This window comes from Drosophila navojoa, chromosome X (assembly GCF_054131105.1).
Source record: "Drosophila navojoa isolate 15081-1374.11 chromosome X, UAZ_NAV_1.0, whole genome shotgun sequence".
NCBI classification, from domain to species: Eukaryota; Metazoa; Arthropoda; class Insecta; order Diptera; family Drosophilidae; genus Drosophila; species Drosophila navojoa.
In genome coordinates this window covers 14,737,893-14,756,202 of record NC_142895.1, presented here as the reverse complement: position 1 = coordinate 14,756,202, position 18,310 = coordinate 14,737,893, and the positions used below count along the sequence as shown (strand labels likewise).

The window sequence follows — 18,310 nt, the reverse complement described above, 5'->3', positions numbered from 1 at the left end:
TGCAGCCCTCCCGCTCGTATTATAGCTCTAACTATGTGTTAGTGTGTGTGTGTGTGTGTGTGTTGAATTTGATAGGTTTTTAGTTTTTGTTTCAGCGTATCTCTATGTTCTATTATATCATTTTTTGTTGCGCAAATTTGGTTTGAGACTCTTAGACAACAGCAACAAGAAGAAGAAGCAGCAGCAGCAGTAGCAGTAGAAGCAGAAGAAGAAGAAGCAGGCAGCAAGGCTGCAGAAATTGCTTTCAAATGCAGTTGAATAGGATCGATGAGCCGATTGAGCAGCTCGAAGAACCAAGCTCGAAGCTCACAGAGAGCCAGCCGAAAATCTCAGCTCAAAGCAGTTACCAATGTGTGTGTGTGTGTGTGTGTGTGTGTTTAAGCCGCTTGTATGCCATGGCAACCCTGGCACAGGAATTACGCTTACTGTTGTTGCTGTTGCTGCTGCTGCTGCTGTTGCTGTTAATTGCGGGTGATAACAATGCCTGGGCGAGCAATCAGCGTTGCGTGGCTTCAGCTGCTTTGCCCGTTTTCTTTTCGCTTTCGCAATAGTCATCATTAGTTAATGAGTTGTTGGTGCACACCTGCTGGCCAGCAGGTGCGACTTTCATATGCAAATTGCTCGAATTGCGTGTTGTGTAAGTGCTGCCAGGGTGGCGGCTGGCGGCTGGCGGTTGGCTATCCAAAACAAAAAAAAAAAAAGCCAAAAAAAAAGTAAAATAAAAGACAAACGAATAGAATGGGTGAAAGAAAAACCGTTCAATTAAGCCAATATTTGCGCACACTCGCGTTAAGCTGTGCGTGTGTGTGTGCGTGTGTGTGTGTGTGCGTGTGTTTGTGTAAGGACAAGCGGCGAGAACTGAGTCTCTTTTTCGCTGGCATATTTTGCGGCTCGCTTAGAGCAGCTCCACTTTGTCTCTGTGTGCGTGTGTGTGTGTGTGTGTGTGTAAGTGTAAGTATGTGTGCTAGGATTTTGGTATTGCATGACTCACCTGCACAGTGCCAACGAGCACGACGGCTGCCCAAAGGCTACGCAGCAGCAAATTACGACGCTGCGAGGCGCACATTGTTATGTCGATTCTTAACGTTTGTTTTGAGTTGCTTTAGTTTTTGTTTATATATATGTTAATATATTTGTTGTTGTTGTTGTTTTCGTTTTCAGTTTCTTTGTGTGTTTCGTTAACACTTTGTGTCCACTGTATGACCACTGTTGGCTGCAACTGTAACTGCAACTGCACGAATATGAAAACAATCGAAAAAAAAAAATTGAAGAGAGAGAGCAGAATGTAGAGCAAATGGCGTTGGGTATGATAATAGCAGTTGAGAAGCGCAGAGAAAGGCAAGCGCAATCAACGATCAAAGTTTTTATTGTTGATGTTGCTCGATTCTTTACGCTGTCCCCCCACAAAAAAAAAAACTATGCAACGGGATAGTAATGTGTGTGTGTGTGTGAGTGTGTGTATATGTGAATGTGCTTGAGCGTGTGTGTGTGCGTAGTAGTATTTGATTGTAGAACGTAGTAGAAACTCGTGTCATATATGAGAGAGCAAGCATGAGAGAGAGAGAGAGAGTGAGAGGGAGAGGGAGAGGGTGAGGTAGAGAGAGTCTACACTCAACTCTCAACTCTGGAGACCTCTCGCCACTCGCTATTGTCTACACTCGCTGCTCTCGACTAACTGCGTGGGCCCTGGCTCAACTGAAGGCAACTGAGTCGAGTCGAATTACTTATGCTCTCTCTCCCCCTCTCTCTCACTTCATACATGTGGCAGGTCTGTCTGTTTACAGTTGGGCAGAAAAACCCATTCGGACAAAAAACTATTTGCACTTGGCAGTCAGATGGAGTTCGTGGAAACTTATGGAAAAACAGCTGCAGTTAGTTCGAACACAGTTAAACGACGCCAGCACAGCCCACATTTAGTCACTCTCTGTCTCTCTGTCTCTCTCTCACTCTCTCACACTCGCTGGTCTCATCTGAAAGTACTGCGCACGCACAAGCACACACAGACAGAATCACACTCTTACACACACACACACACACTCGCTCTCTCTCTCGCTTTCACTCCTTGCGCCACTTGGAAAAAAATCCCGTAATTTTAAATCGAAGACAGAGCGAAAAAAAAAATGTTTTTCTTTTTTACACAATAAATTTATATGCATATATTTTTCTAGTTATTTATTTTCTCTTTTGTGTTTGGCTTTCTTTCATTGCTTTTGCTTATTTTTCACTTTGTTTCTGTGTTTCTTCTTCATTGATTTCGACACGCACTCGAAAAAAAAAACATAATCAAATACAACAACAATTTGAATGCCGACACAAGACACGAGCCAAAAAACACTTTGTCTCTCTCTCTCTCTCTCTCTCTTTCTCACTCTCTGTCACTCTGGCTCTCTTTCTCTTTCTCTGTCTCCGTTGTAGAACTTTGTAACTGGCACTCGCTCAAGTCCTTTAGCTGCCTTATCTATGTTCTCTCTCTCTTGCTCTCTCTGTCCTGCTCTCTCTCTCTCTCTGATTTTGTATATATATATATATATATATATATGTGTATGTGTGTGTGTGAAGCAGGTTGACAACCTTGTGCTGCTCAGTCACAGTTATGCTTCGAATGCACCAGGAAACTTGCTGAGTACCTAGCGCTGCGAACGCTCACAAACGACTGCAACTGGCGCTGGCTGGACGGATAACTCGTTGGCTTTGACGGAGTCGGTTCCCGGTTCATGGTTCTCGGTTCGCGGACTCGGTACGGCGACCTCGAGCCACAGCTTACGGCAGATTGCGCATGCGCCTGCCCATTCGAATCGATATTAAGTGCGAAACGTAGCTTCATGCACTTGCCACAGGGGATGGAAATTCGTAAGGGTGTGTAGGTGTGTGTGTGTGAGTGTGTGCTTGCATGCAAATGTGTTTGTGTGTAGCTCAAAGCAGCAGCAGCAGCAGCAGCAGGTGCTCTATATGTGCTTTAAGGGTTGCTGAACGAAAAGCTCGCCTTGCACTGGAACCAGCTGCGTTATCAGGCGAACTAGTTCACGTCTAGAGATAGCACTTCCTTAGCAATATTTTTGAAATCTATTACCAAAGATAGTTGATTGAAATAATTGGGAATGGCTTTTCAAATTGATTTGCTTAAGCTGCAGCAGAAATAATTGCGTAAATCAGTTTCAGCAAACTCATTGTTAGTCTAAATCGAGTTTTACATATATCATATCTGCCAGATTATTATAGTCACATTTTAAAAATAAAATTTGTCTAGTTTGTTCTTATCCCCATTTTACTGCAAAGGTTTGGCATGCTAGAGACTAAACTAGGCAAAGCTATAAAAATATTTATTAAAAATCTAAATTAACATCGCAAAAATATTAGATATTATAAGAGATATCACAGAACATTCCATCACCCCTTTAAATCAATAAATAATCTGTATGTCACGCAAAATTCGAGTTCGAAAAATTGTATGTATGTTTATAAGCACACAGAGCGGAACACATTCTCAAAATTCGTTAGTTCGAAAAATATCGGTTAAAGTTGAGCTCATTCGAAATTGGGATATTTGAACTGAATCATTCAAGTCAAAGTCCAACTCAAAAACATATATATCTCTATGAAAAATTGAGTTAAAATAATATAAAAACACCTACATAATAATTACAATTATTATTATAAAAACTAATACATATTATATTATTTTAAAATCTATTAATGGCATATTTAAAAATGTATCTATTTTATTTTAATTTCAAAATGTGTATGATTAAATACAAATATAAAAATATATTGAAAAAATCAACAAATATTTATATTCAAATTTATATCTGTGCATATAAATATATTTTTATAATTTGTAAGAAAAATATTTTGAAACATCCAGTAAAAAAACATTTAAATACATATAAGGGATTTTGATTTCCACAATCATTTTTAACTTAAATTTTTGGTTTTGGCAGAGGAGTCTTTTTTATTTATTTATAATTCGAATCTGAGAACTAAAAAAGCGAATACATAAAAGCTGATGTATGCTGAAATGTAATCAAAACAATATGATCTCAAACTTTATACAAATCAGCCAAATATTTGTTTATTGTTGGTTCTAATAATAAATCTGGGCACTAGTTTTGTGTATATTAGTTGCTTAGCTCATCAAACTCTCTGTTCTATCATCCTTAGACTTCATTAAAATTAATTTACAAAATATATGCGTTTATATGTATGTATATATGAAGTATTCAAAAAAAAAAAAAAAAAAAAAAAAAAACAACAAAAAAAAAACAGATTATTTGTTTCATGTGATATCATAATTTATAGTTCAAAAGTCATATCTTATATATAGAAATATTGCTAGCTATTAAGCGCAATTGAAAATATGAAAATTGAGGAAATCAATTTCAATCCGATTTTTGAAGATCCTTTATAAAAAACTGTTTTCTTTTTTTTTTTAATAATATATAATAATAATATAAGTAATATAATTACATAATTTAGAAAAATGTACATAAATAATATACAGTAATATAATGTTTTTGAGCAATAATAAAAATACGTTGTAATATGTGCAAACATATTTTAAATAACATGCGAAACGTAAATATAATTCTTTCCATCGAGAATATACATTATAAAATCAGAATCAAGAAAAAACTTTAATTTGAATGAAAGCAGAACTTTTTTTTTTAATTTAATGTAGCCGCGGTTAAATTACAATTTTCATTGCAAACGACGGAGAGCTCTCTAAAGTTTAATTTGACCGAAAATGCTCCCAATATTTGATCATATTTCATGCGTAATTATTTATTTCTTTAACCGTCGACCTTAACTTTACCGATGAATTCGTGCTGAGAATATTTTCCACTCTCTTTAAAATATACCCTGTTCCAACTAAATTAGGAGTATATTGGCTTGTAGAATTTTAAATATTTTTTCGAGGTATGTACAACTTGGCACATTTCTGTTATAAATACCACCAGCTATAATCAGACATCCGATTTTAATTGTATAATGCTTAAAAATTATTTAGGGATACACCTATTGTGGTTATTGAAGCTATTAAACTGTCACCTCGTTACAGTGTATCGAGCAGTCGGTACTTTTGCTGATTGCAAACATATATATAGAGCGGTTTGTGTCACGGCTATATGATTTCTCCTGGTGTAAATCTTAGCTGTGTGCTTTTCAGTGGTTTCTGTCTATACTTTCGTTGAGTGTTAATATGTCGTTAAGTACTATTGCACTGAGGTGAAAAGCTATACGAAAGCAAAGGAATCGCAACTTTTAAGATTGATTATGTTAGAACTGTTAAATTTAGAGCTTTATTTCTAATAATATGGGACTTATTGAACTTGAGATATGAAAACTTATTTCTGATCGCATAAAAATCAAATCTTAAATTAATAATAACAAGTTGATACCACCTATTATAGGCAGAACTCTGTTCATATTTAGTATATGAAGTTAAGGGTTATAGAATTATCTCTAATCTAATAATCAAGAAGCCTTACGCCTCTAGCTAGATAGGTGAATTGGCTATATACCGAAGCCAACTCAGTTGCCGTATATATATGTACATGGTATTACGCTAAACCTGCTTTTTAATGAGAGCTCAACTCTATCGGAACTCGCGAGTAAGATTTAATAAAGGAAAATGCTGCATCATAAAATCTAATGTCTTCATCAGCTAAAGGTTAATTCTAGAGAAGTGGAATTTCATTGCAATAGCCAGGCAACTGTTGCTGCCAACAGCGAACCCATTAGACCCGTCGGTAATTAGATCTATTCGAATCGCATTTGGCACAACGCAAAATGCGGCTTATCAACAATCGTTTGTCTACAGCAGCAGCAGCAGAGGCAGAGGCAGAGGCAGCAGAGCTGGGCCTGGAGATCAAGTTCAAGCTGGAGCACAGCTGGTTGGCAGTCGCAATATGAGATCGGCAGTGCTTGCACTGTTCTACGTGGGCTTGTGGCTCAGCTTGGGGGCTCAGGTGCTGGGCAAGCGCTATATGCGCTGCGAGCTGGCCAGGAAGCTGCTCGAGCAGCACAGCTTCGAGCGCAGTCTGCTTAGCAATTGTGAGTGACAGACAGAGAGCGAGAGAGAGAGAGTGGGAGAGACTTAACTTCCGCACTTTCAGGGATATGTCTGCTGGAGCATGAGAGCGACTTGGACACAGCCAAGGTGACAAGCAATCCGAATGGGTCGCGCAACTACGGCCTCTTCCAGATCAATGGACGCTACTGCCAGGAGAGTCGACGTGGCGGCGTTTGCAATGTCAAGTGTGAAGGTGAGCCGCTCTTAGCGCGCCCCACTGCCATATACCCCTATTAATATAAGTGCTCTGGCTTCATTCAAGACCTGCTCGACGAGAATCTGCGTGAATCCGCCGCCTGCGCGAAACGCATTCAGGCTTCCGACGGATTTCGCCACTGGAATGGCTGGCAACGCTTCTGCCGCAACAGCCAGAACCTGCCCAATCTGAAGCTCATATGCGGCATATAACTTATTCAATTACTCCCACACAGAGTCAATCTCTGTGCATGCTTAGAGGAATTGGCATGTGCTCAAAATTACAGTGGCGTACGAAATAAGCAGCTAGCTTCAAGGGAATTATGAATTATTATGATTGTATACGAAATGTGATCCAAGAGTTTTTTAAAATTAATTACAAATTATTTTTATTTATATATATAATTCAACTATTAACATTACTATTTTCATATATTTTTGTATGGTAAATCTCTGATGAAATATAAATGCATTTTTTTAACGAAATTTTTTGTAATATGATAAAAGCTATATAAAATATATATATTATAAAAAATATATTTTAATTTATATGTTTGATTGGTTAATAATTTAAAAAAATATATATAAATACGTATATTTCTTTTTTCTGATTAATAAAAAAAATATGTGTTGACTTTTTAAACTATATAAAAACTTTTTTTTTACTATAAAAGAAAAATAAAATAAAAAATGTTAGATTTATTTATTTTATTTTTTTTTTTACCAAAAATATTTTGTTGTCTATTTAAAATATATCAATATAATATATTTAAAATGAAAATATTTTGCTTGATATAAATATATATATATATATATAATATATATATAGGTATATATGGGTTTTTAAAAGCTTTATTTAAAAAAAAAAATATATATATATATATGTGTAAAACAACAATAAAATAGTTTTCATAAATCCGTAATTTATTTATTTAAAAATCATTATTATCGCCCTAGTTTTAGTGCATATAAATATATCATGAGTTTTCTCTCTCCGTATTTATTTTTAGCTTTTTTTTTTTTGATTTAAGAGAGTATTACACTGTGTGGTGTCATAAGCTTAATATGCGAGCTGGGTCGACTTTTATGGCCACTACTGTAGGCAGTTGTTTACTATCTAGTATGCACACTTGCACAGTCAAAGCTCTTTGAACATTTTGCGAGTTAATCTTTTTGTGGCTCTCTCTCACTCTCACTCTCGCACTCTCCCACTCTCTGTCTCTCTTCATTTGCGCTCGCTCGTGTCGCTCGCGCTCTGACGCCGTCAGCTTATGGGGCTTTGGGGCCTCTGCCCGCTTCAGGGGGATTTCATTAAGTGACGCCAGCTGAACCGAGGCAAACGTTTGTGAAACTTTGTTCGCCTGCTGCAGTGGGCAACGTGTTGTTTAGTTCGATTTGCTTTTTGTTTTTGTTGTTCATGTTGTGATGAAATTATAACAACTAGTGCGCAGTGGTTGCATAGAACATACTATATCATAATATATACATAGTATATGCATATGTATTTATAGTATATTTATAATATATGCATTGATCTATGCATGTGTGTCTGAAACACATATCTATGTGATTCATCCAAACTGTCCATATCTATATACATAAGTGTGTTTATAGTTGTCTGAGCTGCAATAAATCTATCTCGAAAGATTGTGCTATTCAGTCTCTTAGCTGCAGTGTGCCCGAGTTGTTGTCTCTACGATTCAGTGCAGCCAAAGTATTAAAGAAATGTCTCTATTTTTTTATAAGTACATAATTGTGCTATGAACGAAACACAAGACAAGCTAAAGGCATTGAGATATACCTGTAGTAAACGTATATCTAGTAGTGTTTGAATGAAATTTTCAAATTATGTTCCACTTGATCCGAACTGTGAAGTGATCTAATGATAATATATAAATATTTATATATAAAAATATAAATATGGGATCAAGTAAAGGTTCTTAAATCTGCCCTTAAGAAACCTAATTTTATGCTTATTTTTTATTTATTTTTTTTTTTACAACTTTTGTTTTTATAGCCTCAAAATAAAGCAGACTCAGTCGTATATAAATCTTTTAAGTTTTTATAATGTTATAAAAGTCCAATGCTAAAACTAAATTGAATAAGTGTTGAATAGCCTGTGTGAATCTTTTGAAATGCTTCTCAAATCTCATTCAAAATTTCTTATGAAATAAAGTAAATGATAAAAATATTTAATGGTACTGTTAAATTTAAGTGCATCTATAATAAATAATATGCTCAATGGGGTAACATGCTAAGCTCGAACTCAGTTCTTCGACCTAACCTCTTAGGTGTTCAACTTAACCTCAATTGTTCAACCCAGTTTTAGCAATAAAATACCATCAATATATTGACCAATTGACTAATGCATGAATAGCCCAATGCACAATTATTGTGGCTGTGGAGCATTAAGTTGATCTGTAGTCAATATACATATGTATGTAATTACATGAATTATGAACATGAACATGAATCAGTTCAATTAGTGCATGAACCGTTTCGCATATGGAACTGTGGAGCACTACATTGAACTCATTAACAGATAGATTATTAATAGATAGATCTTCCAATTAAAATTAAGCAACGTATGGGACTTTGGCTATAGAACCATCTAGAACTAAGAGGGCTTAAACTGGAATTTTATCAGAAATGCTAATGACAAATTTCGTTTGCTGATTCATGAGGTTGCTAGAGAGTTCCCTGCATATTTCACCATATTGTGAAATTCAAAGTCAAGTAAATAAGCAAATTGATGTCTATAGCAGGGAAGGTGTATGATATTATGTATATTATATATATATATACATATATACATATATATGCATGTTCTGCATGTTGTTAATTGTCCATATGAAGAGGGGCTATTTTTATAGGCCCAAGCTCTCACGATTTGGCTGCGATGCATTAACTGGCTCCACAGCTCAGTCAAGCGCGCGCCCTCTCTCGCTCCCACTGTTTATCATTATCTTTAGCGCGCTCTCGCTCATTATCGCCCTCTCTCTCTATTTGCGGCCGGCGTCGCTGCCAGCGTTAAACGTTTACAAACGTTGAGCGGCGCGTATAAAAGTTGCCGGCCGGCAAGCGTTCAACATCAGTTAGAAGCTTGGGGCTTTGTAGGTCACTCAAAGAGCGACAGCGAGAGAGAGAGAGAGCAATAGAGAGAGATAGCTAGGAAGGCAACACAAGAGAGCAGAGCAATCGCAATTCAAAGACATCAACAAGGATAAGCGTAGCATATTTGCCCAACATGGCTGAGGTAGCGAAACGCAACGAGCAGCTGCTGGACGCTCAGGCGGAGGTCCTAGATTGTGACATTGAGTTCGAGGAGGAGCAGCCGGAATCCACGCAGCGGCCCGCGGCGCACAAGAACAACAAGCTCATCAAGAAGGCGCTGAAGAAGGCGTACAAGGCGCAGGCAATGCTGCAGGAGGCTATGGAGCAGCTGGCCGCCGCGCAGGCCACGGATGACAGTCGTCAGTCCAAGCATGCCAAGAAGCACAAGAAGCACGAGAAGAAGCAGCAGAAGAAGCAGGACAAAAAGCAAGCCAAGAAGCAGGCCAAGAAGCAGGCCAAGCAGCAGCTGACGGAGCAGCAGAAGGAGCAGCAGAAGGAGCAACCGAACCAGAGCCAGGATCCGAACGAGCAGAAACGCAAACGCAGCAACAGTGTCAGCTCCACTTCCTCGAGTTCTTCGAGCTCTTCGAGCTCCTCGAGCTCCTCGAGCTCCTCGAGCTCCTCGAGCTCTTCCAGCTCCTCGAGCTCTTCCAGCTCCTCCAGCTCCTCGAGCTCCTCCAGCTCATCGAGCAGCTCGAGCTCCGGCTCGGAGCAGAACTTTGGCCACGGACTCTATGGCTGGGCTGGACGACACGGACGACCTCGTCATCATGGTCGACGCGAGCGTTCCAGGTCGCTGTCGCATGGGCGCAAGCATGGCCACCATGGCCATAAGCACGGCCATGGTCCGCATCATGGTCATGGCCACGGTCCGCACCGCGGTCCCCATCACGGACCCCATCACGGTCCCCATCACTTTGGACCGTACCGCTTTGGGCCGCATAACCTGATAGCCCGAGGCGGTGGCTTCGGTAGCTACGCTTGGCCAGTGATGGAGGAGCAGTTTTTTCGGGGCAGCGGCCTGCCGTGGCCCGTGGAGGCGAGCGCGGCTTGGCCGAGGAGCCGATCGAGATCTAGCTCGCGCTCCGTTTCACCTGTCAAAGCCGGTGCTCGCCAGAGCAGGGCCGACAAACGGGTCAAGCGCCGTCAGGGACATGGACACGGACACGGAGATGGCCACAAGGGTGGTCACCATGAGCGTCGAGTGAGTCGCTCCAGTTCCAGCTCCAGCTCCAGCTCCAGCTCCAGCTCTAGTTCCAGCTCCAGCTCCAGCTCCAGCTCCAGCTCCAGCTCCAGCTCCAGCTCCAGCTCTAGTTCCAGTTCCAGTTCAAGTTCTAGCTCTAGCTCTGCTAGTGAGAAGAAGCAGAAACGTCGCCATGTACGTCGTCCAGGATACGGCCACCGTCGCGCTCCTCATCATGGACCGCATCGGGCAGACTTTGACCTCGAGTCTTTACCTCTTGACGACTTCGAACAACTCTTCATAAAAACGTCCCATAAAAAATCCAAGAAGCACGGCAAGCATTCCCACGACAAGGGCAAGGGAAAGGGCAAAGGCAAAGACAAGGGCAAGGGAAAGGGCAAGGGAAAGGGCAAGGGTAAGGGCAAAGGCAAGGATAAGGGCAAGGGCAAGAACAAGGGCAACGACAAGCAATGAAAGGATTGGCCTGATGCACTGCCTCCGATTCCACTGACTCCCAACGATATCTAACGAAATGCTGCCGCATTACGACTTTGTTTTTCATACAGTTCGCGTATATCAACAATATATATATCTTCAATAAAACAAAGAAAACTATTAAAAAAAAAACATTAAAAAAAAAAAGAAATTATATAAAATGAAAAAGTATTAAAAAAAATCCTATTTATCTACACATATTTTTTTTTGCAATTATATTCTAATGTTTATCAAAATAAATATTATAAACGAAACAAAGCAAATAATTTAGTTTCACTCGGGAAATGGGATTATATTAATGGGTTTGTTTGTATATATGTATATAAATATGTATATCTTTATATAAATACATTTTTTTTTGTTCACAGCAAATTATAAATCAATTTTCAGTTTTTGTTGAGCCCCTGGCTGAATAAGCAATTATTTATCTAGAATAGTTTTATGCTTATTAAGCTCCAAAATAATCCACTTAATCACGCAATTTGCATTCTGCATTTGCCAACCAAAAGTATTTCAAGCTCTGACTATATTTTATATAGTATGCCACATTAAATCATTATTTCATTTCATTTAAAGAATGCAAAATTTAAATGTGAAATATTTATAAAATGGCGTGATTTAGGCAGAGAATATTCGAATCGAACATATTCAATTTTTTATTTCTTTCAGATATTTCAGGAATCGTACAGAGTTTCAATAGAAAATTGAAATAGTTTAAAGCTCCATATTTGATGAAATAATTTGTGTCATTAAAAGCAAGCATTATATGTATATCTATAACAGGCTGTAAAGCAATTTGCAGATATATATTTTTTGTTTGGTTTTTACCTCGAACTTAAATCTCATTTTATTTAAATTTATAACAAGCAGTTTATTTAAAATAGTTTATAGTTTGTAGTTTTTATACTGGAAAATGCATCTCTTGCAGGGCTAGCATAGAGTGGATTGCGAATGGATAGACCACATCAAAATAATACGCTCAGTTCACTTAAGTGAAGGAGCATAACAATTGTTTTGAATAGTATTACTAATAAAAATCTCACATCTAATGTGAATTATAAAGTTGTATTGCAGCTTATCGACAAGTACTTAATTACAGTGACAAAAGCCCATTCACATATTTGTTGAGGGTCCTGTTTAAATCGAATGACGACTAGCTGCGATTGCAGCAGAGCAATTAATACGAGCTTTGTTATAACACATAATAATGGAAAATAAAGCAAACTCAATTACGCATTGCTTTGCACTATAATTTGAGTGTTTTGTCAAATGGATAGATAAGAGCTAAAGAAGCGAGGGGAGTCCCGAACTATAAATACTCTACAAATAACATCATTTGTTATGAATATACAAGTAACATGAATGGGCTTACATATGTACACTCATAAATATCATATCTATAATTTATATGAATATATATATGTATATCTTGAAATGACATTCGTAATGCCTTTCCGATAACACTCTGAGCAAACACAGTGCATGAGCTGGCGCTTGTTTTCGTTATCGCTAACATGAAAGGGGCTTTTCCCAAATACCATGATAAATCGGAGAAAAATAGATTCGACAAGTCGATTTCAATCGCTTTGTAGCTTTACTTGAATATTTGTTCACCCTCTACGCACTCATTGCACAATGTGCATTGTTCAGATCGACTTACTGTTGGAGGGGCCTGGGCATACCAATGTGTTCCCAGCGGGGAAAACTGTTCTCAAATGCCGCCTAGTCGACATAGCAAGTCACCTAACTGAGCAGTGAGTCGTGAGAGAAAGCAGAAATTTTATAGAAAATACATTCTATTTAATGTATATATTTTGTTAAATCAATAAACAATAATCTATGAAATATAAATAAATCATAAAATGGGTATATGAAATTTTAGTTGATATTTAAATAATTTATTTTTTTTATTATTATTAAATAATATTATTCCCCAACTCAATGCCTAGGAATTTCACTTGTAGTGAACTCATATTTGCTTGGGAACAGTTCAGTCGCACAGTGCCTTGCTTAAATGGTGTTAAGAGCGCGCGTAAGAGAGCAAATACTGGGAACAGTTGGCTCATGCTGGGAACAGAATTGCCCCTTTGGGAACAGTTTGTTGGCATTGTGTGGCCACAGGCATACCAGCTGTTCGCTATGCTTCGTGGCTGCTGGAACTTAATAATGCAACAACCGCACACCCACACCCACACACACACACACATACTGACCTGTTCACAGCACGAAATGTAAATATAATTTAGCAATTCTCAGATTTCACATTTTAATTGCAGGCGATGTGAGCACACAAAACTAAGCAACGCCACTGTGGACAGCCACCGCATGTGTAAGGGTGAGAGGGGGTGTGGTGGTCAGGGGTTAAGGGTTGATGAGGTGCTACGGTCATGAGCTAAGCTGCGAACGTTGCTCGCGTTTCACCTGACACTTTTTTTGTTTTTATCAATTTGGTTCCCTTTTCTGGTTGCTTTTGCTGGTATGCCTCATCAACAGGTGTGCGTGGGGATATGTGTGTGTGTGTGTGCTTCAGTAAATGAAAAATTTCAAAGCGAAACTTAATTCAATTCTTTGACAATGTGACAGAAGCAGGAGCCCTTTTTTTTTTTTTTTTTTTTTTTTTGCTGTTCGCTTCGGTTTTCGCTCTTTTTTTTTTGGCAATTTTTTGCAACGGGGCTTCATTGTCAGCGGCAGCGACATCAACTGTGCTGCGAGCTGTATGAGAACTGCCAATCCGTGATTTATTTTGAGCGCACTGCTTCATTTTATTTTCAATTTACTTAAAACACAAAATAAAAATAAAAATGGTGAAACGAGCGCGCGCGATTGCGGCGATGGCAGCACATAAAATGAAATGCAGGAAGTGGATTTTTGAGCGGAAATAATTTTGCCACATGTTGGCAAATAAACACAAGCCAACTTGAAGATGCTGTGGGCCACCCAGCCGGTCTATGGCCATCGGGCGGTGGCTCAGAGCCAGTCAGCCAGAGAGTCAGCCAGCCGCCTTTATCGCTAACAGCTTAAAATTCAATATAAGTGCACGATTCTCTTCCCGCTCCATTTGTGCTTTGTGTGTGCGTGTGTGTGCGTCTGTGTGTGTGTGTGTGTGTGTGTGAACATTCTCTTCTTCGCTTTGTTTTATTAACTTTTGGGGCAGGCAAAGCGAATGTGTGTGCGTGTGCGTCAAATGTGATTTTGTGGCAAGCGTAGCTAATGCATAAGCTGCCACACAGCCTCCTCCGTCTCACCTCTACACACGCTGAATTTAAAGCTAAGGTGAGGCATTGATAACAATGCCAAGATAGTTGTTATTGTCGAGCTGAGCGTTTAGCATTTGGCCTTAATTAGAAGTTCTCCGTGCAGCCAAAAAGTATGCAACACTCATTGAAAGCCCCATGCGCATAATCAACGATGGCAAAGTGTGCGAGATAAGAAAACAAAGCGAAGGAGCAGCACATAATTGAAACAACAGCAGAGAAGTGAAGAGATTCGTGCCATGCAAATGGGGTTAACTGGGGCCAGCTAACAAATGAGCTGGAGAGTGGCCTTATGGGGTATGCTACGTGTGGTAGGTGGCAGTCGCATCAACAACAATGCGGTGTCTGGGTGAAGCTGCCTGACAGGCCAGAGGAGAGTAAAGCAGAGCAGAGCAGAGCAGAGCTCGTGACGCATTTGGTATGCAACACTTGTCCGGCAACCTTAACAGTGTCAGCCAGCGAAGGCAAACACAAAAACAAACCAATACACGACCAGCTCGGTGTAGCAACAACAACTGACTTTGTTTTGTGTGCGTGGCAACAAAAAGTGCAGCTGCCGGGGCAACGCTGCGTATGCGCAATGTGGGCGCAAACAATGCAAGAGCTGGCGAACGTGCGAACGCAGCTCCTGCTTCTATTTTTAGTCTCTCTTCCTGGACAGGGGGCGTCACTTGTGGGCGTGGCACCGGTCACAGCATAGGCGTGTTGCTGCTGCATCGTGGCAAACATTTTAAATGCAGCCATATTCAAGCAGCTCATTCTCCACTGCCCTGTGGAAAGTTGAGGGCGGGTAGCTCAGACTAAAATATATAATTTAGTATTATGATTTATTTACATTCAATATTTTATATTATATATTTTAGATGTTATATTTTATATTTTATATTTTATATTTTATATTTTATATTTTATATTTTATATTTTATATTTTATATTTTATATTTTATATTTTATATTTTATATTTTATATTTTATATTTTATATTTTATATTTTATATTTATATTTTATATTTATATTTTATATTTTATATTTTATATTTTACATTTTATATTTTACATTTTATATTTTATATTTTATATCTTATATTTTATATTTTATATTTTATATTTTATATTTTACATTTTATATTCTATATTTTTTTTCTTTTATAGGGTATTCTAATGTCGATTATTGGCTGGCACATCTCTATAAATATATTTTTGCTCTTTCTTACTGACATTTTTATTGGTCATTCCAATTGGTGCGCGGGGCGAGTGCGTTTTCCCTTGTTGCATTTAAAATGCATTTAAAGGACCAATAAATATATGACTTAAATTGTCTCTGATGAATAATCGCTAATTAATTTGTATGCAGCGTGAATGATGACCGCAGCGTGTGGAATTAACAACAGGCTTAATTAAAACAAGACAGTTTAATATATATATAAAAAAAAACACAATCCATGAGAATTAGTGCATTTGCAGTTAAATTCAATTTAAAGCAAATATGATTGCACAATTTACTAAAATGAAAAAAAAAAAGAAAAAAAAAAAAAAACATTTGAGGAGACGTAAATAATTAAATTAGAGCCTAACAATTGCCAGAAATTGCTTCATTGTCTAATTGAAATTGAATTTCTACCTTTGTTTGCTAATTCAATTCAATAAGTTAGTGAGCTGCAGATATAAGTGATAAAAGAGTTCCCAGCAGGAGTCTGAAGTAGCTGAGGCATTGATTGCCATAGCTTCTGTTTTGTTTCGTCTACTCAAACAGATTGTGAGCCGAAATGAAATGAAAATCTTTGTGAAAACATTCATGCAAATGAATAAATAAGCAAGTGGCAAGAGAGGCTTTGACTGACAGCCGAAACGGCCCAGACGAGATAGACGAGCTGGAGCAGGAGCTGGAGCTGGAGCAGGAATGTAGGCAACAGTTACATATTTACATAAATATTACACGGCTATTACGAAATGCCACTAACACAGCCAAAGGCACAGACTGCGTGTGTATTTGCTACTTAGGCACATACATATGCATGTATGTGTGTGTGTGTGTGTACTTTAGTCTGTGCAAATACATACATATGTAACTGTGTACGCATGCATTACAATAATATGAAAATTATTTGAAATGTAATTTCAACTTAATAAATTGTCATATAAAAAAGACACGTTCTCTTACAAACCGATTGGCACACACACACACACACACACACACACACACACACACACACACAGTCACATACATACACACACACTGGCACACACATACTACTCGGCAGCTCGGCAACTTGGCCAAGTGTTTAAACAGGCAGTCGAGACAGCTGCACGGGCAGCCTCATTACGGAAGCCGGCGCTGGCGAACGGCGAAGGAAACGCTGAAAGGTAGACGCATGACAAAAGAAAATGGCGGCGACAGGAAGTGAAGTTGTCGAAAGTAAATTTGCATAAACGTATGAAAAATTTTAATATTTACGACAAATTTGCAGCTAGCCCCAGCCCTTGGCAATTCGTTTGCTCACATTTCCGCATACAAGCCTGTGGGCCTGCATCTCTCTCTCTCTTGCTCTTCCTCTCTTTCTCTCTCTCTGTGTGTGTGTTAAGTGAAAACATGGCTCGAAGCCTAGGTACGATTAAAGCCAGAGCCAAATGAAGGGGCGTCCAGTTGCCGTACCTGGAAGTGAAGTGAAAAACTGAAAATGAAAATGAAATTGAAACTGAAACTGGCAATGGAAATGGGAATCAGCACGGATTCAATTGGTAGTCCAAAGTCCAAAACAGTGGTTCTGGGAGTGGCTCTGGGCAGCCTGCCAAGTGTGGTCTAAATGAAGTTAGTGCACTGAATGGGCAATGAGCATTGAAAACGTTGCCTTGGTTATGCACTTTAAGCGCATTGTAAAGCAGTCAGACATTGTGTGAGTGTGTTTGCATGTGAGTGTGTGTTTGTGTGTGTGTGTGGAGGTGTGTCGATTTCTCTTTCTCTGCCAATTCGCCAACTTTTTTATGACCCACAGTTTTGGGCGTGCGCCAAAGTTGAAATACGAAGCGAAACTGTTTTTAAGACAACGATTTTTGGGCTAGAGCATTGCCTGCTGCATTTGCATCTGAATTAGTTAAAAGCCGGATGCACTCGAACTCAATTTCATATATTCATGGAGCTGTAACAATTCGGATTGCTCACGTTCTAAGTCAAGCATACAAATGAACTTTCAGCAATAGCTAATTAAAACAGATAATTGTTATTCGGCTTAGCCAAGGGAAATGAATGAAATGAAGGAATTGCATCTGTATCTGTATCTGTATCTGTATCTGTATCTGTATCTGTATCTGTATCTGTATCTGTATTATTATATACAAATCCATCTGTATATGCGAATGTCTATTGTTGTATATAAATTCTCTATTTACTTCTCCTGTCAATCCCTCTTTCTCTAATACTTTCATTGTGAAGTGCGATTCGTCACAGCTAATGGGAATGCCCACTAGGCAAGAACATTCAAAGCATAAACAAAATGCGGGAGGGCAACAATTTGGTTTATTGTCCGAACATTCGTGATCAGATCTATTGGGCGCTGGCAGCGGTCTGGTTAATTGACGCATATACCCAAGCCCATTAGCAATTAGCGCTGTCATTTAAATGATTTTTTAAGTGCCAAATGCTTCGCTCATTGTTGCTGCCCTATAAATGTGAAGAATCGAATGGTATAAGATGAACTATACGCATAAGATTGACCATCGGAGTGTCATGGATATGTCTATCTAAAAGTAGATGGTGCTATCGATGATATGTAATCTGAATACATTCACCAGTTTGCTTTTGACTAGGGTATTTTGATGCCAGCAGCTGTATTTCAATGGACCTGTTTACTTAGTCCACCTCTCATTGAAAGAAAGCCGATTTCGTGCAACGTCGTCGTTTTGATTGCCTTCGTTTGCTGGCAGCATATTCTCGTATAATTGGGAAAAACTTTAGCTGGAATCGTTTTAATTTGTGTTCGCTGGCTTTTAATGGTGCCAGCG

At 38.7% G+C, this 18,310-nt stretch overlaps 3 protein-coding genes and 1 long non-coding RNA gene across 17 annotated transcripts in view; 2 read left to right on the top strand and 2 right to left on the bottom strand.

Annotated features, from left to right (window-relative positions):
• Appl (amyloid-beta-like protein) overlaps nucleotides 1–2,695 on the bottom strand; it is a 61,371-nt gene extending 58,676 nt beyond the window's left edge. For 7 of the 14 annotated variants that reach the window (XM_089265159.1, XM_089265163.1, XM_089265169.1 and 4 more), the window contains exons 1-2: nucleotides 2,572–2,695; nucleotides 992–1,231 (exon numbers count right to left, since the gene is read on the bottom strand). In XM_089265159.1, coding sequence (XP_089121285.1) covers nucleotides 992–1,066 — 75 coding nt within the window. In that variant the 5' untranslated portion in view covers nucleotides 1,067–1,231; nucleotides 2,572–2,695. The remainder of the gene's footprint in view (nucleotides 1–991; nucleotides 1,232–2,571) is intronic. The other 7 variants (XM_089265157.1, XM_089265162.1, XM_089265161.1 and 4 more) reach the window with 1 other exon arrangement.
• LOC149090638 (uncharacterized) overlaps nucleotides 1–18,310 on the bottom strand; it is a 194,102-nt gene that overhangs the window by 58,676 nt on the left and 117,116 nt on the right. The gene's annotated exons all lie outside the window — the stretch shown is intronic.
• LOC108657769 (lysozyme) lies at nucleotides 5,878–6,688 on the top strand. The gene is made up of 3 exons (XM_018110422.3): nucleotides 5,878–6,051; nucleotides 6,114–6,263; nucleotides 6,333–6,688. Exons 1-3 carry the CDS (start codon nucleotides 5,907–5,909, stop codon nucleotides 6,476–6,478), a joined length of 441 nt encoding a protein of 146 aa, XP_017965911.1. The 5' UTR covers nucleotides 5,878–5,906; the 3' UTR covers nucleotides 6,479–6,688.
• Nucleotides 9,101–11,154, top strand: LOC108657768 (uncharacterized). The gene has a single exon (XM_089264088.1). The coding sequence runs from the start codon at nucleotides 9,513–9,515 to the stop codon at nucleotides 11,034–11,036; it is 1,524 nt and encodes a 507-aa protein (XP_089120214.1). The 5' UTR covers nucleotides 9,101–9,512; the 3' UTR covers nucleotides 11,037–11,154.

Excerpts from the sequence above, each read along its gene's own strand:
- LOC108657769 (XM_018110422.3), top strand. The coding sequence starts at position 5,907 with ATGAGATCGGCAGTGCTTGCACTGTTCTACGTGGGCTTGTGGCTCAGC. Across the intron at positions 6,052-6,113 it reads GCGCAGTCTGCTTAGCAATT|GGATATGTCTGCTGGAGCAT; the intron begins GTGAGTGACAGA and ends CCGCACTTTCAG. Across the intron at positions 6,264-6,332 it reads TTGCAATGTCAAGTGTGAAG|ACCTGCTCGACGAGAATCTG; the intron begins GTGAGCCGCTCT and ends GCTTCATTCAAG.
- LOC108657768 (XM_089264088.1), top strand. The coding sequence starts at position 9,513 with ATGGCTGAGGTAGCGAAACGCAACGAGCAGCTGCTGGACGCTCAGGCG.